This window comes from Drosophila persimilis, unplaced genomic scaffold, assembly GCF_003286085.1.
Source record: "Drosophila persimilis strain 14011-0111.01,24,50 unplaced genomic scaffold, DperRS2 tig00000606-arrow-arrow-pilon, whole genome shotgun sequence".
NCBI classification, from domain to species: Eukaryota; Metazoa; Arthropoda; class Insecta; order Diptera; family Drosophilidae; genus Drosophila; species Drosophila persimilis.
In genome coordinates this window covers 394,938-421,775 of record NW_020825324.1, presented here as the reverse complement: position 1 = coordinate 421,775, position 26,838 = coordinate 394,938, and the positions used below count along the sequence as shown (strand labels likewise).

The window sequence follows — 26,838 nt, the reverse complement described above, 5'->3', positions numbered from 1 at the left end:
GAAATTATAGAATGTTTTTGGTTGTAAAATTTGTTAGTTGTTCTAAAGATATATATCCAGTGAAATGCAGTAAATGAACACAAGTCCTATCCATAAACTTAAAGCTAAATGAAACCATATGTATCCGGTTTATCATCATCATAATAATAATCAAAAAGCGTCTAATAGATCAATAAATATGTTTAAACTGTAAGCGTATATCCTTCTGGCAGTGAGAGGAAAAAAAAATAGTAAAAACAGTGCTTTCGTAATCACCATCTGTTCATCTGTTCATCTGTCCATCAGTGAAGCTGTGCCCTGCCCTTGCCCTCCACCCAATTTCGCAGCAGGTCCCCGGGCTGCAGGGTGACGCCCTCGCGGCGAGTACGTTGTCCAGGATAATCCCAGGCGGAGGGTCCGGCAAACGAGAGTCCTGGCGATGGGGCACCTGAGGGTGCATAAAACTGCAAAGGATTGGCTGCCGTAGGAGTGGGATTCCATTGGGATTCCGGTCGTGTCTGCGACTCAAAGCCCGAGGACTGCGAGGAGGTGCGTGAGAGCTGCTGCTGCTGCTGCAGCTGTTCCTTCTGCTGCGACTCTTTGGGGCACTGGTCGTAGGCATTTGGATTGATGCTGTGCGTGACCACCCAGGCGCCGACATCCCGTTCGGTCTGTGGCACAGGCAGCCGCGAGGGCATCAGCAGATTCTGCGTTGATCGGCCGTTCATCTGATGCATCGTCTGTCCGTTCAGATTGGCGAGCCTGTACCAGTCCGTAGCAGTGGATTGCAGCGGCTCGTTCCATGTGGGAGCGGCAGGGGATGTAGGATCAGGAGCAGGCCGCCAGGTGGGAGTCGAGTAAACAGTCGAAGGGCCCTGCCGGCTGGACAGATGCAGCGATTCCATGGACAGACCGGTGGGCGATTTTCCGTGACGTTTGGCCAATCCACGCCGTCGAAGGCTGGTGATGCCACTGTTGGGGGAAATGCGCGACAGCGACAGGTTCCTGACGCTTCCATTATCTAGGAAGGTCTGCTGTTGGAGGCTGGTGATGCCACTCGAGGGGGAGCCAATGCTCCTGGCGCTGCAGGTGCTCAGCTGCTCGGTGATCATGCCAAAGGTTTCCTCATCGGTGATGCACTCGTCTGTGCACAGCCGATGGAAGCTCTCGCTGGCCGACTCCTCTTGGCTCTTCTGGCTCAACAGATTAGCGCGATTTGTGGCCAGCAGAATGAGGGTCATCACACTGCCCAGCAGCTAAAAGGAGAGAGCAAACACAATAAAAGATCAGACACCTTACCTCCTTTTCTGCGTCGTTTACTCACGATGAAGCTGATGCCATCGATGTAGGGCTGCAGCAGGGCTGTGCCCATGGCAAAGACACTCCACATCAGCAGGATGAGGGTGAAGCGGGTCAGGCGTAGGCCATTGCTCACTTTGTGGAAGAAGCTCAACGCGAGCATGGCATACGGATAGAGGCCGATGAAGCAGGAACTGAAGGTGGCCTGCTGCAGCTGCTGCTGGCTGAGCCCGCCCGAGTACAGCAGCAGCTTGCCAAAGGTCCGGGCATACAGCAGCAGTTTCGTCCGAGCGACGACTGCCCGCTGTTCCAGCATGTCGCCCAGAGCGGCGGACGTCACACGAAGCAGGGCCACCACATGGGAGTACAGGTAGAACAGCGTCGTGCCCAGATGTTCGCCCAGAAAGGCGTGAAACTGTTCGCGTGTGGCAGGCGGTAGACTGCAGAGCAGGCACAAAATATTACCCGCAGTGAGGATGGCCATCCACAGCTGATAGCGTTGGAGTCTCTGCTGGCGCTGGGCGCTGGCCAAACGATTGAAATGCGGCTCTTTGAGCACTGCCGCGCCTTTGATCAGGAAATTTAAGATCTTTGAGCTGAGAATCATTTTCTTCTTCTCGTGGAGGACCTTGTTGACATGCCGCTCACAGCTGCTACACAAACGGAACTGATGCTCCAGTTGTTCTCTGTTTCGGGATAGATTTTGGGATGGTATAAAATATCAAGAAATTGCTTTTTTTTCACTCACTTGTAGACCTTGAGCTCCTGATCGTAACGAGACTCGTTCTTGGGCTCGAACTGGGCAAGTTTTTCGATCTTCAGACGCTGCGACTCGTTGCACTGGCCGCACAGGCCATTGTTTAGGGATTGATTCATGGCGGAGGAGGGTATGGCGCCCGAATAGTAGGAATTCGCACAGATATTGGTCTCCTGCGTGGAGGTGTTCTTCTGCGAACTGGCGCCACTGGTGTCGCGCTGCAAGGACATGTCCCGATTGTAGTCGCCATCCTTGGTGAAGCCATTGTACTGCTCGCACTTCGGACAGGTCCATCTATTCCGCTCCACATACCGCACGCGGGCATTTTGATTGCAAAACCAGCAGTTTACTGTCGCATCAAAGCGGGGTCTAGCATCAGTATTATAATCAATTAGTTATTGTAGATACGAGCTTGGGCACTACACTCACCGTATATTTTCATATAGTCTTTTTACGATGACTCTGATTACTAGCAGGATTCCCAGAACTGGGAAGGTAATCATTAGCACTAGCTTGAGCATCTTTCTGGACACCTTCTTCCCTCTTTGTCGTTGCTTACTTTTGACTAGTAATTAACTAAATTGACTATATTTTAGCTATAGTTAAATGACGCCGGATTATCGACTCACTGTTTTTCGCGCGCGGAGTACCATAACCTCACTTTTGCCAATGCGGTAATCGATAGTTGCAGAAATCCAGCGCATTGTGGTGGTTAAACTGGTGGGCATTCTGACTATCGGATGACGTCAGATGGTCACATTGTAAGTTAGTCGATAACTATTTGCGCTATTTGCGTGGGATGGTCAGCCGTAAAATTAAATCGTTATTTCAAAACAGAAAAAAAAACACGTGCAAATTCCCAACAAAACATTTATTGCAATAATATCGCAATATGACAGTCGATATTATGCATTTATCGATACAACAACTTATCGGTAGCAGGCCATCACTGTGTGTTTTCTTTTTAATCGGCGCATTGCACGTGTTTCAAGTTAAAATTTGCAATTTTGACCGCGTTTTAGCCAAAGTAAAGCCTAAAGACCTGCCCTCACCATGCAGCACGACGATGTGAGTACAGATATGGTATACCTAGGGCATGTAATAATTTGACTGCTTATATTACAGGTTGTTTGGAGCATTATCAACAAGTCCTTCTGCTCGCACAAAGTCAAGTAAGTGTTGCATGACCCAACAGCGCAGACAGAAATATATTAATGAATTAATCATCCTACGCAGAACCGACACACGTACCTTCTGTCGCCATGAGTATAATCTGACGGGTCTGTGCACGCGACGGACCTGTCCGCTGGCCAACTCCCAGTACGCCACCGTCCGCGAGGAGAACGGCATCATCTATCTGTTCATGAAGACGGCGGAGCGGGCGCACATGCCCGCCAAGCTGTGGGAGCGCATCAAGTTGTCGCGCAACTTCAACAAGGCCATCGAACAGATCAACGAGAACCTGGTCTTCTGGCCCAAGTACATCATATCCAAGAACAAGCAGCGTTTCCTCAAGATCACTCAGTACCTGATGCGTATGCGACAGCTGAAGTTGCGCCGCCAGAAGCTCATCGTGCCGCTCTCCACCAAGATCGAGCGCCGTGAGACACGTCGCGAGGAGAAGGCCCTGGTGGCGGCCAAGATCGACAATCATATCGAGAAGGCTCTGCTCGATCGTCTCAAGCATGGCACCTACCGCGACATCTATAACTTCTCACAGACTGCCTTCAACAAGGCCCTCGAGGCGGAGCGCATTGAGGACGAACAAGACGAGGAAGAGGACGAGGAAGAAGAGCTGGAGGTGGAGCGTGAAATGGATGTGGACGAGGAAGCTGCCGAACTGCACAGGGATCTGCTTAGCGAGGAGTTTGTTGAGGCCGAAACAGACAATGAAGAGGATGACGACGATTCCCAGAGCGAATCGGGCCAGCGCGAAGAGGTGGAAATGGACAGCGATTTTGGCCATTCCGACGACGACGACGATGATGATGCAGATGCTGATGATATTGAGGTAGCTATAGGCGTTTATATCTTCACATTTGTTTTCGGCAATTGCGGCTTCCATTGCGAGCAACAATTGGTATTATTTTGTGGCTTTATTTGCACACAAAACAAAATTACCATAATTAGAAATGAGAAACGAGTTCCGGCCGAGCCAAGCTCTGTGCAACGACTGCAGTTGTGCGCCGTAGAACGCTTCTGTTTAGAATGTTTTTTCCATTCGTTGACGAATGGCGCGAGTGCGCGCTCTGTCCGTAGCCCAACAAATTGCCGAAAACAAATAGAATCGCTTCCTGGGAATCGAATCTCTTGCTAATATTTTCAATCACAGGACATCAAAGTGCCAGCCAAGAAAACAAAGTCTAAGAAAGCTTCGGATACGGCTGATGCTGCTGCTGCTCCATCATCAACGAAACGGCGTCGCGCCAAACCCAAATTGGAACTGGAGTACGAGTATGAGGTTGAGACTGGGGCGGAGAGGGAGAAAGTGCGCTATTAGCCAGGTACTGGAAGAGCCCACAGAAACACACCCAAACACACACCCTCCCCTTAGGACTTTACGTTTAATGTTTATAGCTAATTAAAAAGAAAAGAAACTGTAATGCCGCTTAAGAATAGTATTTAAATAATTGCAAAAATTCAAACAAATTTTGTGTCTCCGAATCAGAGCGAGAGGGCCATACATGTGCACTGCACATTGTGCAGTGTATGCTCTCTCTCTCTCCCTCTCTTTCTGACCCGAAAATGACATTGAAATGTGCGTGAAGGCGACACGGTGATACGACATAAAGAGAGAGAGAGGGAAAGAGCCCCGGGAACCAGTTTTATAAATAATCAAAAAAACTACAATTATTTTTGCTAGAGTTTTAGTTTTTGCCATACCCATACCCTGTTGGCGGGTTAGATTAGGCGTATATTCGGCTGGCAGTGGAAGAGGAGATAGTACAGCAGGGCCAAAAAAGTGTATAGCAATCGAATTCGAAAGTTTCTTTTGTCTAGAAAAGAACTAGCTATGCAAGGGGAGAAATTAAAGCCATTTCTATGATATTTAGATCTTTCATTCTGCTGGAAACGTTGCATTTTGATGGTTTTAAACTTTCTTTTGAGACTATTTCAAGCATATTTTATAATTTTAAACGTTTCTTTCGTAATGGAACTTTTTTCGGTGGATCTAAAAACTTGTATAAATATATATTATATGTACATTGAAATGTTCATGGGTTTTAAAGATATAAATCTTGATAGAAGAGAAATTTTGGCATTGATCTACCCTTTTCTATGCTCTCGTTGTCTTGTTCGAAAAATGATGCTTTGGTAATTTTATAATTCTTCAAATATTGATTTGATTTCTCTCGTAAATTCTCTATTTTATATTTATAAATGATCTAAGCCCTCTAAAAAGTGACATTCCACTATAAAATGATAATTCTTTTCAATATTTTGCGGAAACTTTAAAGAAATTGTACTGTATAGTCTTTAATTAGTTGGCATCTGCCTAGTCGAGACTCGAACTATTTTTAATAACTCGCTTCTGGCTTGTTGTTGTTACATATTAAACAAAATGCTGAAGTGCTGGCTTGTTGGCTAATTAAATATCGCATGCCAAGTTCAATGCAGCGACACAGCCGTCGCCAGCCGCAGAGCCGTTCCATACCCATAGACGTCTCGATCAGAGCCAGACCCAGACCCAGACCCCAAGGTCGCGTATGTCATCGCGCAATGGAATGACCAAAGGTTCTGTTTGGTCGCAATCGATTGAGCGCTTACCCCCTATTCCTGCCCCGTTAAAAGCTGAAAGGCTATAACTTTATGGAGCCATGGAAAATCGTGAAGGAAATGATATGTGATTAGAGACAGTAGACAGGAGGGGCTTAGAAATATAATTTAAGATTTCTGCTTGAGATATTCCACGAATATTATTATAGATTGCATTTTTGTTTACTATATTTAAGAGGAAAACCATTTAAAAGTAGAGTTTTTCCTTCTTTTTTTTTAAAGAATTTATGATTAAAACTATCGAAAGTGTTTTAAAGGAGCTATGAAGCTTGGTTTTAGGTTTATTAAGAACTTAAATTTAGTAGTAGGCATTTTTGTATTGGAAAAACTCTTGGGGTAAAAGGGAATACCAAAATGATCCATGTATCAATACCTCTTTCAGATGGCACAGGTAAATTTTTTATAATTTCTAATGCACTTAGAAACCATCAAAAAAAAGAAGAATTGAGCACTATAGGAATGCTTGTCCTTGTGGTAGAAAATTTTCACTGAAATACCCATGGGAAATTACGTTTATAAGTGTAACGCGCCATGCGGCAGGGCCCCTCGGTTGGTTTGATTGTGTTTTCTGCATCTCGCTCCCATGATATAGCGAAATTTCAATGAAAATTGGAGTTCCTTACAACTTTTCACATTATATATTTCCATATCATCCATTCAAATCTATGGCAAACCCCACTAAATTAACTTAGAATCCATGGAAAAAGTAATATCGCTTGCTTTTTTTAAACTTTTTATATTATATTCCCTAATTTTAGGAAGATTGCTGCACTAAAACTAATAGATTTTGATGGAGGCCACTCTATATGCTTCTTAAAACCCTCTCAATATTATAAACTCCATTAAAATCCAAGGAATTCTAATGGAAATCGCTTTTATACGCCTTGCTCCGTGATATAGTCCCGTATTATCCATCAAAATCTGTAGGAAACCCCCTCTAATCCCATTTCGCATGATATACTCCCTTAAAATCAATCGAAATCTATGGAAAAACCGATCTACATCTTATTCCTATGATATAATCCATTTTAAAAGTCATTCTTCTTTATACATTCCTGTATAACCGTCCCTAAATCACTTTTATAAGCCTTTCCATATCATGTAGCCAAATATAATCGATGGGGAAAACATATATCGATGCATAAACCATAGGAATACGTATCTATATATATTTGGCCACCCAATAAATCATTACACAAATGCCGTTCAGTTATGTGTATAGTATATACATTATATTAGTTGTTGTAAAGTAAGGATTCAATTTCTAAGCTTTACAATTCTCTCTAGTTTCCCCATTTTGGGATGCGGGAGCACAGTTTGTTGGTTTTCTTTTTTTTGTGTCGAGTGTATTCTTTTTTCCTCTCGATGTTTTTGTGTTGTAAATCTTAGGAGATAGAAGGAAATTATATATATATCTCTATAATATAAATTTTTTGTTTTATGATCAAAGTCCTTTCTCAGGATCACGACACGATAATGTGCGTGTTGCATGAGGCGTCCCCATGCAGATCCCCAAAACAAAATATTTTTTTAAAGTACTGTGTTTAATGAGTGTTTTTTTGGGGTTGTATTTTTTGTATCTGCATCTTCTTTTGGGGGTTATTGTTATTGACCGTCTGTGTATCTGTATCTCCTTTTTGGGCTATTGTTTCCCTCGCGTTGGTATTTCGTGTTTTTTGGTTGGATTATTACCCCGTTTCCCACCCAATCGCCCGTGTGGATGCGCTTTAGGCATTCGGACTGAATGCCGCCTGACGGAGCAGCACGTAGATCTTCTCCTTGATCCACTCCTTGTTGTAGGGGGCATAAGTATTGGTGCTCTTCTGGTACACCATGCAGCTAATGTCCATCAGCGTGTCGATGAAGTCGAACAGCTGGCTAATGTCGTAGGTGATAGTCGGTGTGTTCGGATTGCGGCGCTTCAGATGCTCCTCGTAGATCTTGCACACACCTTCCATGCACTCGTTGACGCTCTCATAATCGCAGTAGGTACGGGTCTCCGGGCGTGCCCCAGGCTGCACCAGCAGTATGGTGTGCGACATCTTTAAAGTCTGGAATGATTTCAATTAGTAATGACATCTGAGGCGCGGTACTCCCACTTACCTTTTTTGTTTTTCCCCTGTTTTCGAATTGATTCCGAGACTGTGCCCACGCCTACGGCTTGCTGCTGTTACGTTGATTTACCAAGGAATGAGGCTTCTGGCCGATGCTGCAATGCGTTAACCCACAAAATATTCATTAATAATGGTCAAAATAAAGGGTTCCGATCGGGTGCCGAACCTGGAATACCCTTGACGGTACATATTGCATGGCAATGGGCAGGAAACGAACAAATTTTTCATTTAACAAGTACATTTTGTGCACGGCAAAGGTATCCCCACGCTGTGGAACGAGAATATAATTGTTTTATGGCACTTTCTCTTTCCGGCAGTGTCCACAAAACAAGCAACCCTATGCGAATGGATACCTCGTACAAAAATCTTTTGGTTCCTCTATCGCACACACAAACACACGCGCGTATGCATGCACACAATATATGCGCGGAAATGTTTTGCTTTTAGCGGATTTTTTCACATTTTTCATTTTTCATTAGAAAAAAATATCTGCCCCACTGAATTGGGCCTTTCATTAGCCAAATGCTGTGCATTTGTTTAAATTATAGTTATTTTTGTAAAGAACTTCGAAAACTATTTTTGCCGCTTCACAAGAAAACGCACACATACCACACAAACAAGCACACACAGGCAGATCGTCTGTACAGCGCCCAACAATTTGTTGTTTCTTCGCTATTTTTTGTTAAATTTACAATTTAATTAAATTTTATTGTTTCCTTACCTTGTATTTTTTGACAGTACTTAAAATGATTTATGCCGGCTTTTCGACGTAAATTTTCGCGTTCACGCTTGGTTTTTTTTATTTTATTTTTTTGGTCACATTTGCTACTAAGCAGCGGACTTATCGATAAAATATACCCGACCGTCAGAAATATACCGAAACATACCGTCTCATTTGAAATATACCGTAAATATACTGACGTATTCAAGATCTATTTTACATATTCCTCATTTTTATTATCCGGGGAATATTAATAGCTATATAGAACATTTAACCATGCCGACATAATTTCATCCGATTAATGAATAAATTTTCTACTTGACTGGCTTACTCTAAATACTTGCTTTTATAGGATCTAGTCAAAAAATAGTTCACGCAAAAAAAGGATTTAGTGAAATAGGTCACACAAAAAAACGAAAGAGGATAGTCGTTGATATTGTTCATTTTTTATATTCCGTTGAATAATTCTGGCTGACTAAAACAATGCCGACATAATTTTAGGCCATTGATGAATAAGTTTTCTACAAAATTGGTTAGTTTTTAGTCCATGCTTTTATTGTATTTCGACTACAACAAGGGTTAAACAAAATAGTTCAACAAAAAAAACAGTTGCGCATAGGCCTTTGTATACCCTATTTCGTTAATTTTATATGAAGATAAAACGTAATTTATAAAGACCTTTTCTAAATTGATATGTTTTAGACGTATTCATGTATATTATAAGTATTTTGTATATATTTATCTCGATCCTGATACCTACGGAGCCAGGGCTGACAAACATTTTCTCAATTCTATTATATCCTTTTACCTAGGGGGTTCCTTAGTGTTAGAATTCTTGGGATTTGATATTCCAGCAAATATTACTAGCTATATAGATCTCTTAGCTTTGCCCACATAATTTTATACGATTAATGAATCAATTTTCTACTTGACTGGCTTACTTTAAATAATTGCTTTTATTGGATTTCTATATACCGTTGAAAATTAAATTTGATAGATTGATGAAATTGAAAAAATGTACCATTATATACCTAATTACCGTAAATATACCGTCGGTACAATTTTGATCTAAAAAATACCGAAAAGTAATAAATACCAGATACGGTCACCCTGCCACTAATGGAAGGAAAAAGAGGGTATGGATAATGGGCAACACGAACCATTAAATGCAATGTATGCAAGGTGAAATCCACCCCACTTGCCGAATATACCATGAAGACGAAAAGCCGATTTTGTCTTCGACACTCAGAAATATACCGAAATATACCTGCTCATTTTCAAAATATACCGATGAAAAAAACGAACTTAGCCCTTTTAGCCCCCTTCTTTTTAAATACTTAAAAAAACATGAGTGAGGCCGCGGAAAAATACACGGTTTATAAATTCTTGTAAATCCATCCCATTCTTCCACTAAACTTATAAAAATAAACCACGATATCTATCACCTGAATTGCGCTAAACTTCTTTAAGTTTCAAAAATTTCGTGGAGTGTATTTTAATGCCCACTGGTAGACAATAGGCTAATCGTTTTCTGTACATGATCGGAAATCATATTCCTCGATTTTGAGATTCGGCTTAAAATTACTAGTTAGCTAGGGCTCTTAGCCCTGAAAGCATTGTTTTACCCAATTGATGAATCTATTTTCTACAAGATTAGCAGAATTTAAGGACTCTTATTTATTGGGTTGTTTATAAAACATGGTTTAAACAAAAAAGGTCAAAGCTTAAACGTAGGTGTGTTTGAAATGCTAGCTTCAATGTGGCTGGTTTCAGCTATGAGTATGGACATTTTTATACCCTATTTGCTCTAATTAATGTTGAAATTCTGTTTTCCAGTAATGAGTTTTTCCTATATTGACATTAATTGACCTATTAATGCAATTGATTTGATTTTTGTGAATATACATATAGCTTTAAAACAGAGACTTACTGATTTCTGCATGCCTGCAATTATTGTAAAACTATTTAATAAAATATTCTCCCTGTTGTATGGAGATACATTAATTCCAACTGGAGAATTCATGTAGCGGGCAATTCCTATTGGAACAAACCATGGCTGGGCAGAATCTTTTTCCTTTAGTCTGGCAGCTCTATGATGGGTTCTCGCGCTGCCAGATCGGCGAAACTCCAGCTGTTTATTTGTTGTATTGTTTTTTCCATCGTACTGGACCAATTGGAAGACCGCCGACGGACGCCGCTCAGACCAACGACGCGATCGGCAAAATAACGACGAAATTCCGTGGTTTATCTATAATTTCAGCAAACGCGATCGGTTTTTTTTTTGTGTCCCTCACTGTTGTTGCTGTTGCAACGAGTGAAATGTTTGGTGCAAAGTAAAGGCGCAGACGCAGCCGCCACTGTCGCCGTAGTCCAATTGTGCAAGTGTTGTGTTTTGTGGTTTTTTTTTTTTTGTTAACTGTTAATTGAAAAGAGAGTCTCTCGCGCCGCTATCCACTCTCCACGCACGCGTGTCGAAATTTTCGTGACCCTCTCTCTCTCTCTATCACTCTCTTGCTCTCTTGTTCTTCGTTTACTGTAATTTACATTGGCGTTCTGTAGCGGGTTCTACGGTTAATCCAATCCCTAACACGTATCCGTTCTCTCCTTCCCCACCCACCCACACACACAAACCTATGAGTAGATCCGTGTTTGTTTTTGTTGTAATTCGTTGTTTGTGTGTGGTTTGAAAGTGTGTGTGTGTGTGTCCTGATGTTCTCTGCAGCCAATGGGAAAATCAAGGTGTGCACTACCCCTTAGAAAACCTAGAATACCCCCGTAGTACCCCCGTAGTACCCCCGTAATACACCCCGTACCCCCGTGTATGTATGTACAATGTATGTAGTAAATCCTTGCCCCCTGTCCTGTAGCTGCCTTCGGAGGACACTGCTCTGGTGACTTCCCCACTGCGCTGCCTCTTCAATGGACCCTTTCGCGATCTGCACTTCAATGTGAGCGGCGACCATCGCCTGATACCCGTCCACGATGTGGTCTTCCTCGATGACTTTGAGCGCAACGTCAAGCCGTTGATCTACAGGCCCGTGACGTCAGAGACATCCGGCGGCGGGGTTCTTCTAGCCAGCGAGTCGTCTGAAAAGCCGCCCCCCCACACCTATGCCGCTGCCAACAGGTGAGTCAAAGAGCTGCAGTGCAGCTTGAAGCAACCTTGAACTTGTTTCGATCACTCAAAACCCGTTAGAACCGCCGCAGCCGAGAGGGCCTTGGCTTTCAGATATCAGGTTTTTCTCTGTCTTCCCACGAGATTCTCTCGCGTTGTGATTCATTGCCTCGATTTGGTACCAAAAATGGATTGCACGCGTCGATGAACATCGGGGGGGACTCGCCAAGCGTTGCTTTTTAATTATGGACAAACTTGGACTACAAATTGTTGAATTATGCGAAATTCGGTAGCCAAAAGTTCACTAAAAAACAACGCAGGGGGATGTAAGAAGTGCTGAAATCGATTGAGCTGCCTTTAAGATGAAAGAACTGATTGTCAGCTGATTGAACTGCTTGAAACATGCAAAATCAACTGCTTGCCTACGGCATCACCTGTTAAACGCTTGGCAGCAGCTGATTTGCCTGCGAGCTCCCACCTGTTTCTGGCCTGGCTATAATTTGTCTTGTTTTACGCTCTTTTTCCAGAGATGTTTGCACTTCATGGCTCTCCTCTCCACCGCTAAGATAAGACCATAGGCGCCCCTGCCGTGCGATCTGATGAAGCATTATTACCCCTACTACTATCTGAAAAGAAAAGTAAAGAAAAGTTCTCAGTTCTCTCAGCTGGTATGCTGGCAAGTTCTTATCAAACAAGCGCCATTCTAGGCCTGTTTATTGACTTGCCTTTTGCTGTTTTAATTGTTGCATTTTACGAGTGTTTTCTGCTTGATTTTTTGTACCTTTTACGGGTGTGTTTACTGCTCGAAGCTACCTCTTTTAACGCTTCCGAGGTGTCATCATGGTTGATGCTGATCTTCAGATAAACAAGCCACCTCTGAAGTAATCTTTATTTTGTTTCCTTGTGGCTCCTCTTCGATTCTAACATCCTCAAATTCTACATTATATTTTTAAAATTTTAAATTAAAGAACCTTTAACCGGAGGTGCCGTTTATTCTATGAATTCTTCAAAATCCATTTAAATTAAGTTCTCAAAACATGTAGATTGCTCACGTTCTGGGTAGATCATCTAGTCCCACGATGATCACATCGAAAGTAAACAAACGAGTGCCACCGAGACAGTACCCAGAAGCATTAGTATATCACTAATGAGGAAGACAGTGATTGTCTCTAGCCTCATCTGGAACTTGCGGAACGAATTCTTTTGGGTAGTTTCTCGTTCATCATAGAAAGAAAGGCATGTATGGGACTGGTCCTCAGTAATCTTCTTCTCTGCATTCAGACTTATTTGAAAACGAAACGAATTGGATTCGGATTTGACTTCTTCTGTCGTTGAAAAGGCTTCCTAAAATTCTCTGTAATATAAAACCTCTGTCAAAATCTTCAGGTAAAAAAAAATCCCATCAATCGTTTTGGATATCGGCTCTGAAAATGGCGAGTGAAAATTGAAGATCCCTGACCTCCCAAAGTCCACAAATCATTGAAAGTACCAAAAAAATGCCTGAAAGAAAGCCCTATTTATCAGATCATGCCATCATATAATTTCCATGCTAATTTCTCGTGTTTTTCGCTCGCTGCTTCCGCATTTGTTTTGAGTTTTTATTTTGTTTCTGTTTGTGCGTATTTCTTGTGTATTTGAAGGTTGTGTCTGTTTTTGATTTTTGGTTGAACGGAGCTTTGATTCGTTTCGTTTCGGTTCGACTGTCTTCTGTCTGCACGTGGCAGCGGCGTCTCGCTTTATTGCCTCACTGTCCTCGTTGCCGGCAAAAGTGAGTATGTGTCGCCCTTGGCATTGACCGGCCGTCGTCTGGTTGTTCGTTCATTCGTCTTTCGCATAATTAAAGCCACAATTCCGTTGTCCGTCGCCGGTTGCCAGTGCAACGACTTCAATTAATGTGCAACACCATAATTGGCAGAGTGACCTCCTGCGGACCCATCGGACAATACCCATCGCAGGGGAGTAATTATATTTTCGCTAGCACCCCAAGTAAACGCTTAAATCAGGTCTGTGCAGAGGTCAGAAGGGTGGCCACCAGCAGCAACATTGTACAACCAATCTTGGGCGAAGGGATTGTAGAAGTAGTCTTTGAACTCGGCTGAACTATCAGCCAGAATACGCTTCTGTGATTGATCGTTAGATGTGGTAACGCCGCGACCGGGAGCAACCAACTTCACGCCGCTCGTGACAGTGCTGCCAGATGGCTGCGATTGCGGAAAAGTGCGGACCGCCGGCAACCTCTTTGAGTTTTCAAATTGGAAATGTTGTGGCGGTGCTGTTTTTGCAAATATACAGTTATAATGAGTTGAATGATGGGCTTTTGTGGCCAGGTTTGGGTCTACCATCATCAGCATCAGCAACATCAGGGGGAAGCAATTGCAGAGCCTCAGCGGCATTGAAATGGCTCATTAAATCTGACTCGTTGCGGTCCTAACTCATTTGCATTTTTATGGTTCGACTGGCGCTCGATGGGGGAGGAGCACCGGAAGCACTGCCAAAGCAAAAAACAGATAATAATTGTTAAATATTTTGTTGTTGAATATCACGCGAGTGCGAGTATTCCAAGCAAAACCCCCAATCGATTGGGCATTGCAGAATCAAATCAATGCAATTGTTTTGGGGACAGAAAGTCGGTGAGCAGCACGTGCGAAGGGCTTCCTTCCTATCGCCACAATGTCGCCCCCGAAAATCGCTGACCCATTTTACGTCTAGGGCTACGGTTACGAGTGTAGTAGTCGTTTTACGGACACAAGAGAAACAAAGCGGAGGGCAGGGTAGAGACACAGAAGAGTCTTTGAGTGACCGTCCCGTCCAGTCCAGTCCAGCTCTTGCTCTTCTTGTTGTATACCCTGTAGAGTGTGTGTAGGGAGAGCTGCTACCGCTGCTGCTAAGCCACACTGGGAAAAAGAGCGCCTGAGAGACAGAGAGGATGCTTGTGTGTCTCCTCTCTGGAGGGTATCTCTTAGTCGTGTACCCTGCTGAACTATCTTTGTATCTGCTACCTGCACCTCGGCTCGGTTATCTAATTGAATTAGCCCGGACAGAGCCGCCGTCCGCTTGGGGACGCGTCTAAGGTCTCGCGATGTGAAGCCCCTGAAAGTCGCACCACGGCGGCCGTTCTCCGTTTTCCGTTTCATCCGTCGATTGCGATTTTTCAGTGCGTTCGTTGCAAGTCTATGCGTAAGTCGAAAGTCGAAACACAAGTCCCATAAACAATTACTTTATTAAAAACATTCTTACAAAGTATTCAGAGTGGGTGTTTTTGTTGTTGTGTTGTGAAGACTGATTTAAACAAAGGATTTGAGCAAAGGAATACGAAAAGTTTTGATACAATGCCAGAGCGAAGGGTCAGTCAGCGCGATGTCGATGAGATTGAGATCGAGAGCGATGAGGAGGAGGAGAATCTTGAGCAGGGCGTCGGTCTGTCCGTTCAATCCACACGCAATCGGCGTCACTCCCCGCCCCCCATGTCACGGGGCGGTCGTCGTATTGCTGGCAAAATCCCCAACGGTAACCAGAATGAACGGACCCCCGATCGCCTGCATGACGACGACGAGGATGCTATCTTTGAAGACCATGGAGAAGAGAACGATGACGATGAGGTGGATGAAGGCGATATCGAGCTGCTGGACTAGTAAGTACATGACGATTGATTGCCGATTGATCCCTTCCGATTGCGTTCCCTGGAAACTATTTTCTATAATTGAAAGACGTTTGTCCGTTCGATGACTCACTTGTTGGCCACTTTCTGGCTAGTTGTGGCTTCTGCAGTGCTCAAATTCCACCTTAAACTGATTTTAATTTTGTTCCTATTTTTGACTATCATTTGATGTTCTATCGAGCCACATTTGATGGGAATTTCAATGACTCAAAGATGTTTTGAGGCCCAAAATGAGGTTCAAACAAGGAAGGTTTGTTGTAGAACTGGCCCTAATAAAAATACACGTCTGGCCCTTAGGAAGGACTGAGCCTGGACTGCCTTAAAAATGAAACTGTAGGCCCCAGGAATTCTGCAGTCTCCTTCCATCAGGCAAGGGATCTGACACTCGGGCATGTCCTGGACTGTTGGGCGCTTAATTAAAATTAATGAAGTATCCTTGATGGAGGCGTCAGCCATCACCTGAATCAGTCGCCGACTGGAGCGTGGAGCGTGTAAATATTTACAAATTTCGGGTTACATTTCGAGCGGGTTAATTGTGCAGAAAACAGAGAGCCCCCGATGCACTCACAGGCTCCGCGAGCCCCTTGTCTGTGTCTCACTTCACCATCGAAGGATATTAATCACTTGGGATTTTGTGGCGAATGCGAATGCAAGTCGACCTCCAAAGGCGGTGATAACAAGTGAAATATGAATAAACATTTATGCAGAAGAACCCAAAAAGATACCGCCACAGGAGGCATGCCACACACAAACACAAAATGGCGGAGAAGCCACTGATGGCCCTCCATGTCGCACAGAACAGCTTTAATGCATGTGTGGAGGCAGGAAGCAGGATGCAGTGCTCAAGGGGGATTTCGTGGCATGTGTGGGGGGTGCCGAAAAAGTCAGCAGGCCAACGACAGCGACAGCTACAGCAAAATACTAAAGAAATTTCCACTAAGCTGCGTAGAAATTCGGAGCTTTGAAAATGGTTTAAAAAAGTACCCTTCCCCCCCCGCACCACGCCCCCAAAGGATACGCTTTAAAAAGTGTTGCGGAAAGTACACTTCATAAATGATCAAAAGTATCTCAGATGCGTGCAGAGTATTTTCATAGTTTCGTCTCTGGTCCCATCTCTCGAGGGTATCTTGTGCACCCCGGCGCGGGGTGTGGAAGCGTACTTTTATTGCTGCCTCGCCGGTTTTCTTTTTTTTTTGTGGCTCTGAGAAATACTCCTACCGAGTCTTCTGGCAGTGCCACTGCCATGGCCACACGTTGTACATTTTACGGGATTTTACGGGGGTTTTTTTTTCCGGGGAATTGGTGGCCGAGGGAGCCTGCGAAAATATTTGATGCTTGCAGCGCATCGCTTTGGCCGCATCTCGACGATGTTGCAAAAGGTTGCTGCACAGCTGCTATGCTTATTATGCGCGCCCCTTTCGGAGACCACCCCCCCTCCCATGCCCTCCTAGGGGGGAAAAAAACTCCTGCACATGCGAGCGAGCCACATTTCAAGTGAAATTGCCCAGAAGCACGGAAAACGGTAGAATACAACAAAAATACGCATGCATATGCATTGTATGGTAACAGAAGCACCGTGTACCCTGTAATCGGTTGTGGCTTGGGTCTGCATTCCATACCATTCCATTCCCATTTCATACAGCATTCGATACTTCGTTCGGTATGTCTTGGACACCCACCGATCGATACATCATGCGATCCTACTTTCGATACCAATTTTGATACCACTTTCGATAAAACTTTCGATACCACTTTCGATACCATTTTCGATATCACTTTCGATATCACTCTCGATACCAATTACGATACCACTTTCGATACCAATTACGATACCACTCTCGATATCACTTTCGATACCGATTTCGATACTAATCTCGATACCACTTTCGATGCCACCGTCTCGATACCACTATCGATACCACTTTCGATACCACTTGCGATATCACTATCGATACAACTTTCGATACCACATATAATACTTTTTTTTCGTTGCCATGATTGCAATCTTTTTCGATACACATGCTATAATTTTATTCCGACATTTTTAGGAAAAAATTCCTAATTAAACCGATAATTTGGTCGATAGAAATTTCGATAAGCTCTTCGATACCTTATCTGTGGATATCACATTTCGATACCTCAATCGATACAGTTTTAGGTAAATTACGCGAATTAAACCGATAACTTTTTCGATAAATTGTTCGATAACTGTTCTGATACTTATCCCTCTCTCCCGACAACACCCCCTTTATGCCCCTCTCTCTCGCTCTCAAAACCCTTATCGATAGCTCTACATCGACATCTCTCTAGATATTGCTTTGTCGCTTGATACCTTTATCGGTAGCTCAATCGATAATCATTAAACCCCCCCTTCTGCCCCTTCGGGTTGATGGATACCTTATGCACACACATCCTTAAATTTGTCCAAATATTTCGAAATTTTAAATTGAGAATCTTCTTGGAGATGGTTTGATGGCTGCCCCTTTTCTTATACCCCAATTCAAGCGCTTTTTCGGTGCCAGGGTATTCATATTTCGCGTTTTGTGTGTGGCGTGTGTGGCCCCATGCTTTCGCTGTGCCAGAGGGGCGCCAACGCCGGATGGGGGCGGCCTTCAATGGTCGGAGGGGAGGCTGCTGCATTTGCGTTTGAGCGCTGCCTGCGGGCTGGACACTGCCGTGCATATGTGGAGAGGGTGTGGAGCGTGTGGCGGGAGGGAGCGCGTGTCCTGCTGCCGGAAAAAGGATTCAGAAATTCTATTATGCCCCATGCCACGTCCTCCAGGCATCTGCCGCCTGCCGCTTGCTGCTTGCTGCTGTTGAGGCTTTTGATGCATATGCGGTTTTCTATTCGATTTGCTTGGACGCCGATTCGGTTACGCTTTTGTATATTTCTTTATTCTTTAAAGAATTTTTGTTGCGTTCGTTTTTCTTTGTTTTTTTTTTTCCTTTATATTTTGTTGTGATTTTTCACATTTTAATCCTATTTAAACAGGACGCTTATTGTCGGACAAAAGCAAGCATTTCTCCATAAGTATCTATCTATAAGCACAAATTCCTCCGACAAGAACGTTTCTCTGTATTCTTTTTTTTATTGAAGAACCATACCATATTTATTCATGGATCTCAGATCTTTCTCTCTTTTTTTTTTTTGGCATTCTGAAACGCACTGTACTGTGCCCCAAAGACCCTTCCGTTTCCCGTCTACTTTAATATTGATTTTCTCCATTTTATTCTTGCCATCACTTAAACGGCTTTTCTTTTATATTCTTTTTGTTCCTTCTCGTTTCAGTGATACGTGAGTACAACCCGAAATTTGTCTGAAACCCCACGAAACAAAAGACGCCGCGTTGCTGCCACGCCGAGTGTGTGGCACGCTTACAAAGGGACCACAAAACATGTGGCGGGTGGGCGGGCACATTCCGTCAGGTATTTACTTTTCCTTCATTTCGTGGGTATCTGAATGCAGTTCCCCTTTTGCTTATTGTGCGGCGAAACATAATTAAACATTTGATTAAATAATACAAATAGTCAGAGCCTTTGAATGTGACACAAATAGAGCCGAAAATGTTGTGCAAATATATTAAGAATAATGGTTTATTTATTATATGCATATTCTTTGTATTTATATTATATTTTAAGGTTTAAATTGTTGTCTTTAAGTGGAGTTTTTGATGTTTCCAATTCTATTTAAGATTTTTACTTTTGGGGATGCCATCTGTGGCTTTCTTTCGAAATTTCAGGGAAGGAAACGAGCCATAGAAATTCATTTCTCATTCAAAATGTGTAAAGAATAGAGATCACAGCTCTTAATTACAGAATATGTATAGAAGATCATATTTATACGTATGCAAAGAGATGCCATCTGGTGGTTAGGCGTTGCCACCTTCGATTGCTTCGATTGTCAGAGATTATCATTCATTAAACATTTCCCAAGCTCCTGCTTCTCATCCTCTGGACGTCCTTGCCCAATCCTTGCAACAATCAGGGGCATGGCACGTTTGAGACAAAAAGAAGACAAATGCTTACGTCTGACGGCAGGGATACCCTCGAAGGGGGAGTGTACCCTCTTGCCATCAATAATTACAGCTACTCGAATGCCACTTCCCCTTGCTCAGTCGCTTGTACAACCACTCAGGTTTTGCTACACGTTTTTCTAGGGAACTTTCCCTCACGGGTCCTGTGCGGAGCGTTACGTAGATGTACGTGAAAACGTGTCTTTGCCGAAAGCTAAATCTGGTTTGGGGAATCTCTCGCAGGAAAAAAAGGGAAAACGGATAATGGCAACAATGGAAGAATGTAAAAATACTCATAAGAACGAGTATATTGGAAATGAAATGTGATATGAATGTTATACAATGCGGCACACACACACACACAGACACACAGATACAGACAAGGACACAGAATGAATCCAATCCATGCGAAGCAAATCGAATCGGATCCATAAGAGCAGTTGATTTTACGAGCCTTAAGCATGACACTGAAATTAACTGCGAGGACGAATGCATACGCAGATTTTTATGACAGGCCGCCACCAAAAAGAGAGTGGCATTGCGGATGCGGTGGATGGATCCGCAATCCGCAATCCACGTGGAAGTGTGGAATGGAGCGGAATTTCCGCTGCGAGGCAGAGGAGATGCACTCGGTACTCGGTTATCCCCATGTGTGTGGGGGGGGTTTGAATCAACTCCTCAATTCTTTCCAGTTTTACGAGCATTTGCTTGCTCAGTCCAAAACGAGTATGCGTGCATCGATGATGGATGTCGATGGTCGATTGGCCCAAATGACAGGATATAACATCAATTTGTTGAATAATAAACGCACAACTATGGCAGAAATGATTTAGAAACGTTTTTGGTACAATTTCAGCTTCGATTTGTTATCGATAACATTATTTGTGAATCTAGACCACAAACCGAACACATTTTACGTGTAGATAAAATGTACATACCGAAAGGATAGACTCTCGAGTAAAATACATCGATATTTCAATCGATTTTCGTTAGATTTGTAATCGAATTAATCGATTTCGAATTGTTTTCCTAACAATAAACTAAAAACTTATGAACGATATGTAGCCGATACTTTATTATCTTTATTGATCGATTATTAATCGATATTGGTCGATATTTTGTTTCCCGAAGATTTGTTATCGATAAATATACTTTTTTAATACAATTTAAACGTCACCGAATATTAAAGGACAACTTTTTTAGACAACTTTTCATACCAGTCATAGCCGTTAAATCGATATGTTAGTCAATCGTTGTTCGATTATTAGTCGATAGACCTTTGGAGTCCACCAATCCTTTCGCTTTCTTCACTGTACTGCAGTTAAGCCCCTACTTTCTGCAGGGTATTCGAGCAGCTCCAGCTTTGAATGCCTTGACCATTCACTAGTCATGAAGTTCCGGCCTCAACGTGGACTGTGGACCCCGGCAAAAGGCAATCAAAATCTAACCTCAGGGTTTTCGGGTGGTGGAGGGGGGAGGCATATTGCTGCTGTTGCATGTTGCAGCTTCTGTGTGTCAACAGGTTTCGGTGTGGCCCCGTCGACTGCATCGCTGATTTCATTCGCTCTTTGCCCCTGGGCCTTTGTCTCTCCTTACTTTAATTTTTCCTCTAATTGACAAATGGATTTTGGGGCCCAGGAAAGAGCACGGCATGAATGTGGTGTTCATAAGTTTGCTGATACGCTGGGCTCTTGAAATGATATGAAAATTCGCGTTGAGCTCCCTACCGCCGCCCTGTAAATGTCCTTCGGGGGCTTGTAAATCTCCACTCGACTCCACTCGCCTGCTGTTGCTGCTTCCGCCTGTCTGTCTGTCTGTCTCTCTGTTTGGCATTAATAATGTAAACGTTTTAATATTTAATATTACGCATACGACATGTTGCGCCATTTTTTTTTTAAGCTTCTTAACATTGCTCTGACATTTAAATGAATTTTCAATAATTTCGTTGTAGGCTTTTCGGGGTGTTTGGGGGGGGTTTTGGCCACCGAATAGAGTTGTTGTTGCATGCCACCAACAAGCACTTAACGCCTAGAAAGAAGGACCCTCGTCTACCCACTTCCGCATCCACAGGAGGCCCCCCCTCCCCACCCAAAAAAACGTTATGGTGTGATGTTGGCGCCAAAAAAAAAAACCTACTCCCTGAAAATGCCATTTGTGCAAATCTAATAAACAGCGAACCGCATTAAATTTAACACTGAGGTGTGGGATGAATGGATGAATGGATGGATGGCTGGCTGGATGGATGCTCACTCGTATACATATACGCGGTCGGGGAGACGTGTACATTTTTGAGGGTAGCAGCGCTACAATGGCGATACTTTCATTATAGTCGCCGCACAAAGGGAATCCGCCGTCGTTTTCTTTTTTTCGGCTGAATAAAATGTCTATTTGATTGGGTAATGAAAAGATTCATAGCCGATGCATAACCGATTCAGAAGTAATTCAGAAGTGATTTTTAATCGACTTAAAACGGGTTGATTTTGAAAAGATTAGTAACCGATTCAAATCTGTTGCATAAACGAATCAGAACCGATTCAGAATGTGTTGGTATTGAAAATAACCTTTTCATTACAGATTCTCTATCGACTTGGAACAAAAGTATATTACAAAGATTCATAACCGATTCAAAAGCGATTCATTATCGCTTCGTTTCCAAATTATATTTGCGGTACAAAATTTTTTTCTTTTTTAAATAGTAAATAATAAAAATTCTGATAATTAAAAAAAAGTACAAATTAAAAAAAAAAAAAAGATTAATCAAGGTCGACGAATTTGGAGGGGACTATTTTTGGCTCAATTATCTGTCCAGGTTTCTAGGGTAGCTTTAATTGTATTTTTTGTTGTTGCTTTTTGAACAGTTTATCGAATTATTCGATAGCTGAACAATTAACCAAACTTCGATTTATAATCGACTGCATTTTGGGCTCGCTATGGTTTTTATGTTAACAGTAAATAAATAGAAATTCGATATAAATACGATATATTATCGGTTTATAATAATTTTTCAAAACGAAAGGGTACCCTTTTTCCACAATTTCCCACATCTTTCTTCTGGGATTTATCGGCCAAAGGATGCTTTCGTTTTCTTAGCGTCGCAGCGTCGTCCTTGCCTCGTCGTTTTGCTCGACTTGCCACTTTGAGGCGCGCGCGACCTTATGTGTCTATGTCTGCGTGGGGCACGGGGCATGAAGCCTCGGCCTATGGGCCATTGACTGGCTGTCGCAGTGAGGCCTGCAGTCAAGTCTTTTTTGTTTGTTTTTGTGAGCCCGAGCTTCATGGTTCATGGCAGAACCTTTAGGAAGAATTAGCCTTGTAAATAGAAACTCAACCGCAGGGGCCAGGCGAGGCCAGAGAGCCGCTTAAAGGCGTGTTCCTATGATCTTCATTGGTATCATCGCTATCCTCGCTGTAAAAGACTGCGCTGTGAGACGACTCGTTACCTTCTTCTGACTCCACCTCGACCTCTGACTCGACCACAGCGTAGAGACCGAGGACCCACAGACGATACTCCACAGACACCAGCCCGGCGGGCAAAGCCATGCCGAAGGACCATGGGATCCATGGGATGTAGAACCATTGAGAGCTGGTGGGTCTCCTACATCGTTGCCATTTTGTTTGGCTTTCTCTACTGCTTCTTGCAACGTTTTAAGGGCCAAAAAAGAATGTCAACCAACGGTTTTTACACTGCTCCTTCAATCTGGCACGCCTTAACCCTTTTTCTCCCTATCTCTCTCTTTGTCTGTGTCCCTGTGTTTTTCACTCCGTTTTTCCGGGGATTTTTCTCTTCATTCAAATGATTCATTGTATGCCATGAATGCAGGTAGTGTTTTCGCTTCGATGTTTGTTTTTAGTTTATGTTTGCACCCCGCACAAGTAGAGTGCGAAAGGGATATGTATTTCCCACCTCATTGCTCTCATTGCAAACCCCAGCACAGGGTAGCCTTTAGTCTTTAGTCGTGTACGAGTATCAACCCTTCCCTCATTTCGTATTAGTTTTGATTTGTTACATTGGTTTTTGTTGCTCTCCGGCACTGTTCCTGCTGGTAGAGTGGCAGGACAATAAAAACCATTTCATTTGAATAATGTGAAAACATTTTGTTGGGACGACACCCCCACTAGCACCCCACAGCCATCCACTGTCATTGTCCTGAATTTCCCATAGTTTTTGTTCTGGGTTTTTGCCTTTTAAACTGCTCTCCAACTGGCATGCCTTTGTCTGCAGACAGACATACAATCGCATCTTATAGACAAGCCACTGGGGCCATTGATTGCCAATTGATGGACAGATGAAGGGCAAAGGCGGAAAAATGATTGAATTTTCGGCCTTTAGCTGCACGAAATAGTGAGAGACCATGCCATTTGTATGGCACATGCTATCGATAATATTATCGATTATCCAATGATTTTTCTGTACATTACTTATAAATATCACCCGAAATAGAAAATATCTATATAAATGATCGATAGGTTTTATCTATGATCGATTATTAACCAATAACTCGATCGATATATTACCTTTTTGGCCGTATATATCGATATTTATCGATGAATTTCGATTATTTAATGCATATTTTAACGTTTTCATGTTTCTGTGCGTTATGCCCAGAAAATGCAGCAAATATTATCGATTATAGCCCATATATATCGATCTTTGCCGATACATTTTGATTATTATTAGATAATGTTCCAATTATATCGAAAAATGGCAAATATTTATTAGATGGTAAAACCATTTTCCATTTTATTCCATAAATAATACAAAATTACTACAATAGGTATAAAATTGAATTTATTTATTTGCAATTCGTTGGGCGTTTTTCCCGAAAAACAGAAGCAACTTTAATCGGCGTCCGATGGGAGAGGCAACAACTTGATTGTCAGCTGGTGGGATTTTCCAATATATGTATGATCCAAAATGAAAGCCCCCGACCAAAAAATCAACCGCGCAAGCCCCTAATTATGGGCACTTTTCCTTGTGCTGTTCGTGTGGCAAAAATGAAGAATCGCTGACTTTCGGATGGCAAAAGGACATTCAATCATTGATTGTAGGGCGGAACTTTTTCGCCTAAAAGTGTGCCACGTTGTCCGTGTCGAAGAGATTATTGCTATTTGGAGCATTTACCCGACATGGAGGAGGACCTGGCTATACCGGACACATATAAATGAATAATTTGTTATTCAGGAGAGTCCGTCCCCTGGTTTCCCATCTGCCTCATTCGGTGGCACATATAATTGCCATTTCCCCAATGGAAAACATGTTTGTGGGCCACTCGCCACAAGAACGTCTTCATATTTGATTAGATTAGTGACTAATCAGCAGGCGCGTTTCGGTTTCTCGATTCTCGATTCTCGATTAGTGGCCTGCAATTAATTGAGAAGTTCTCAAGGGTTTAATCATCGGCGTTGATTGATTTAAATGGTTTGTGGGGCATTCCTACACACGACCTATGGCCTATGGAGCTATGGCTATTGACAATCCGATAGCGATAATTTTATGTGCTTTTTGTACTTAATTCGATTATAATTCCTATCGATAATATTTCAGTAATTTCTGATCAATTTTGAATTTTCCACGATTTTTGAGATGGTTTTCTCTACATTACAGATACTAGAAATAATGACATTCAAAAATAGTTTGTGTCGATTATTTTTCGATGATTATTTTCTTTTCAGTAGGCCCTGCCGTTTCGTTAATTCTTTGCAGTTTAGACCTACATTTTCTCTCAACTTTTGATCTCGACTTATAGCTAAAACCATGGCTGATAAAGTGTACGCAAATCCGTTTTACCGAATCGTTCAAGAGCAGTCCAAGGTCTTTAGTACAGCCGTAGATGATTTATCCATTATCGCAGATCGCGAGTTTGTGCGGAGGATGCATCAGAGGGTCCTTAAGTGCTCCACGAAGTGCTGTAACAACACCAATGACAGTGCCTTAGCTGTGGAACTCTGCGTTGATCGTCACTTGCCCAGGCCATTGCCAGCGGAGACTGACATCAAAGGGACTCTAACAAAGTTCATGATTCCCATAGTGGACTGCATGTTTCACTGTCGCTACACAGAGAGCTCTTCCACGGCTTGTGCGGTTAAGTGTATGAAGGAAGTGCCGCAATTGATAGAGGACATGTTTGGCGGAGAGAAAAAATTAAAGGGGAAGCATAACTAAATCCATTTGTACACCCATCAAATAAACAATCCTGTAAGGCGAGCACAAAGTACCAAAATGGGGGTTTCGAACACGGAAATATGGAAATTACATCTGTGAAATGTCCTTGAAATGTACCGTTTCGTAGTGCACGCTTCTGGCTTTCTTCTTTCTCTGAAGAAGAACTTCTCTTCTGAACTTTTGTGGGGTATTTTTGCATAAAAGTCTCTGAATGAAAATCCAGTTATCAGGGTATGGATATTTATGAATATTCTTCCCCCAAATGTTCCGCACTGCAACCCGAAGGAGAAGCAACAGATTTTGGTATAAATCTGAGCCTTAGGCAATGAAAAGCCTTTTTTTTCGCATATTTCATGGTATCGATAATTATCGATTAACCACATGCTTTTTGTGGGCAACTGTACTTCAGTGCAATGCACAGCATCGGGAACGCAGCAAATGATTTGCCTGGAACCAGAGACGACGCCAGCAACCAGTAGCGCTTGTAGCTCTCCCACGCCGCCCCCGTGCGCCGTCTCCTCCGTAATGTGCCAACTGTTGAGTTTCCTTCCGCTTCCGACGGACGCCGACAGAGGCCTGGCAGAGAGTGGGACAGCGTCAGCCAGAGAGTCGCCAGCGCGAGCGAGATGGGCGCGTAGGCGAGTGGATGAGGGAGAGAGACGGAGGGACGGAGAGGAGCCTGCCTGATATGGCCTTTTAGCCATTATCTATCTCTCTCTCTGTCGCGCCCACCCACGCCGCCTATGGCGCTCTCTCGTTCTCAGCGCCCAGCCGGCAGGCCTGCCTGCCTGCTTACAGGTGTTTATCGTGTGGCCCTCTTGTGTGCGCTACTCGGCTCCTAAACCCGAAGAGCTGGCTGGCGGCCTTCTCTCGACTGTCGGCTGTCGACTGTCGACTGTCGGCTGTCGGCTGTCGGCTTTCGGGTCCGTGGGTCGGTGGGTCGCGTCGCCTCTCGCCGGCGCGTGTGCTTGTGTGTGGGATTGCGCCGTTATATTCCTGGCGTCGCTGCGCTTTGGCCTCAGTTTCATTTGAACAGTGGACAAGGCGCGTTGTGCCGCCAGCAGCGAACAAAAAGAAACACTGAGACTCAACTCCAAAACTCAACTCAAACCAGAACCGAAAAACTCAACAAAAACCGACACGGAACCGAACTCTCTCTCGCTTCACCATCGCACACCCACACACGCACGAGTGCATCCTCGATTGCGCATATAACTTCATTCCCGACTATCCTCCTTGACA

At 43.3% G+C, this 26,838-nt stretch overlaps 5 protein-coding genes across 5 annotated transcripts; 3 read left to right on the top strand and 2 right to left on the bottom strand.

Annotated features, from left to right (window-relative positions):
• Window positions 1-12: 12 nt before the first annotated feature.
• On the bottom strand, window positions 13-2,652 carry LOC6597298. The gene is made up of 4 exons (XM_026990638.1): window positions 2,465-2,652; window positions 2,027-2,404; window positions 1,304-1,964; window positions 13-1,235 (listed from the first exon to the last, which is right to left on the bottom strand). The coding sequence occupies exons 1-4, from the start codon at window positions 2,554-2,556 to the stop codon at window positions 282-284; spliced, it is 2,085 nt and encodes a 694-aa protein (XP_026846439.1). The 5' UTR covers window positions 2,557-2,652; the 3' UTR covers window positions 13-281.
• Window positions 2,653-3,019: 367 nt separating this feature from the next.
• Window positions 3,020-4,889, top strand: LOC6597297 (protein MAK16 homolog B). Its single transcript, XM_002022402.2, has 4 exons — window positions 3,020-3,103; window positions 3,161-3,207; window positions 3,272-4,046; window positions 4,368-4,889. The coding sequence occupies exons 1-4, from the start codon at window positions 3,089-3,091 to the stop codon at window positions 4,533-4,535; spliced, it is 1,005 nt and encodes a 334-aa protein (XP_002022438.1). The 5' UTR covers window positions 3,020-3,088; the 3' UTR covers window positions 4,536-4,889.
• A 2,128-nt stretch (window positions 4,890-7,017) lies between these two features.
• On the bottom strand, window positions 7,018-8,717 carry LOC6597296 (protein enhancer of rudimentary). The gene is made up of 3 exons (XM_026990630.1): window positions 8,648-8,717; window positions 7,916-8,021; window positions 7,018-7,863 (listed from the first exon to the last, which is right to left on the bottom strand). Exon 3 carries the CDS (start codon window positions 7,852-7,854, stop codon window positions 7,540-7,542), a length of 315 nt encoding a protein of 104 aa, XP_026846431.1. The 5' UTR covers window positions 7,855-7,863; window positions 7,916-8,021; window positions 8,648-8,717; the 3' UTR covers window positions 7,018-7,539.
• Window positions 8,718-11,321: 2,604 nt separating this feature from the next.
• Window positions 11,322-18,801, top strand: LOC6597295. The gene is made up of 3 exons (XM_002022400.2): window positions 11,322-11,386; window positions 11,515-11,774; window positions 18,710-18,801. Exons 1-3 carry the CDS (start codon window positions 11,357-11,359, stop codon window positions 18,717-18,719), a joined length of 300 nt encoding a protein of 99 aa, XP_002022436.2. The 5' UTR covers window positions 11,322-11,356; the 3' UTR covers window positions 18,720-18,801.
• A 6,387-nt stretch (window positions 18,802-25,188) lies between these two features.
• Window positions 25,189-25,596, top strand: LOC6597292. The gene has a single exon (XM_002022397.1). The coding sequence runs from the start codon at window positions 25,189-25,191 to the stop codon at window positions 25,594-25,596; it is 408 nt and encodes a 135-aa protein (XP_002022433.1).
• The last annotated feature ends 1,242 nt before the right edge of the window (window positions 25,597-26,838 follow it).

What these genes read in the sequence shown, in the direction of transcription:
- LOC6597298 (XM_026990638.1), bottom strand. Translation starts at nt 2,556, where the DNA reads ATGCTCAAGCTAGTGCTAATGATTACCTTCCCAGTTCTGGGAATCCTG. An exon ending in AGACTATATGAAAATATACG is followed by an intron (nt 2,405 to 2,464) that starts GTGAGTGTAGTG and finishes TACTGATGCTAG; the next exon opens with ACCCCGCTTTGATGCGACAG. An exon ending in TCGATGGCATCAGCTTCATC is followed by an intron (nt 1,236 to 1,303) that starts GTGAGTAAACGA and finishes CTCTCCTTTTAG; the next exon opens with CTGCTGGGCAGTGTGATGAC.
- LOC6597297 (XM_002022402.2), top strand. An exon ending in TTCTGCTCGCACAAAGTCAA is followed by an intron (nt 3,208 to 3,271) that starts GTAAGTGTTGCA and finishes CATCCTACGCAG; the next exon opens with AACCGACACACGTACCTTCT. An exon ending in CAGATGCTGATGATATTGAG is followed by an intron (nt 4,047 to 4,367) that starts GTAGCTATAGGC and finishes TTTCAATCACAG; the next exon opens with GACATCAAAGTGCCAGCCAA.
- LOC6597296 (XM_026990630.1), bottom strand. Translation starts at nt 7,854, where the DNA reads ATGTCGCACACCATACTGCTGGTGCAGCCTGGGGCACGCCCGGAGACC.
- LOC6597295 (XM_002022400.2), top strand. Translation starts at nt 11,357, where the DNA reads ATGTTCTCTGCAGCCAATGGGAAAATCAAG. An exon ending in CAGCCAATGGGAAAATCAAG is followed by an intron (nt 11,387 to 11,514) that starts GTGTGCACTACC and finishes CCTGTCCTGTAG; the next exon opens with CTGCCTTCGGAGGACACTGC.
- LOC6597292 (XM_002022397.1), top strand. Translation starts at nt 25,189, where the DNA reads ATGGCTGATAAAGTGTACGCAAATCCGTTTTACCGAATCGTTCAAGAG.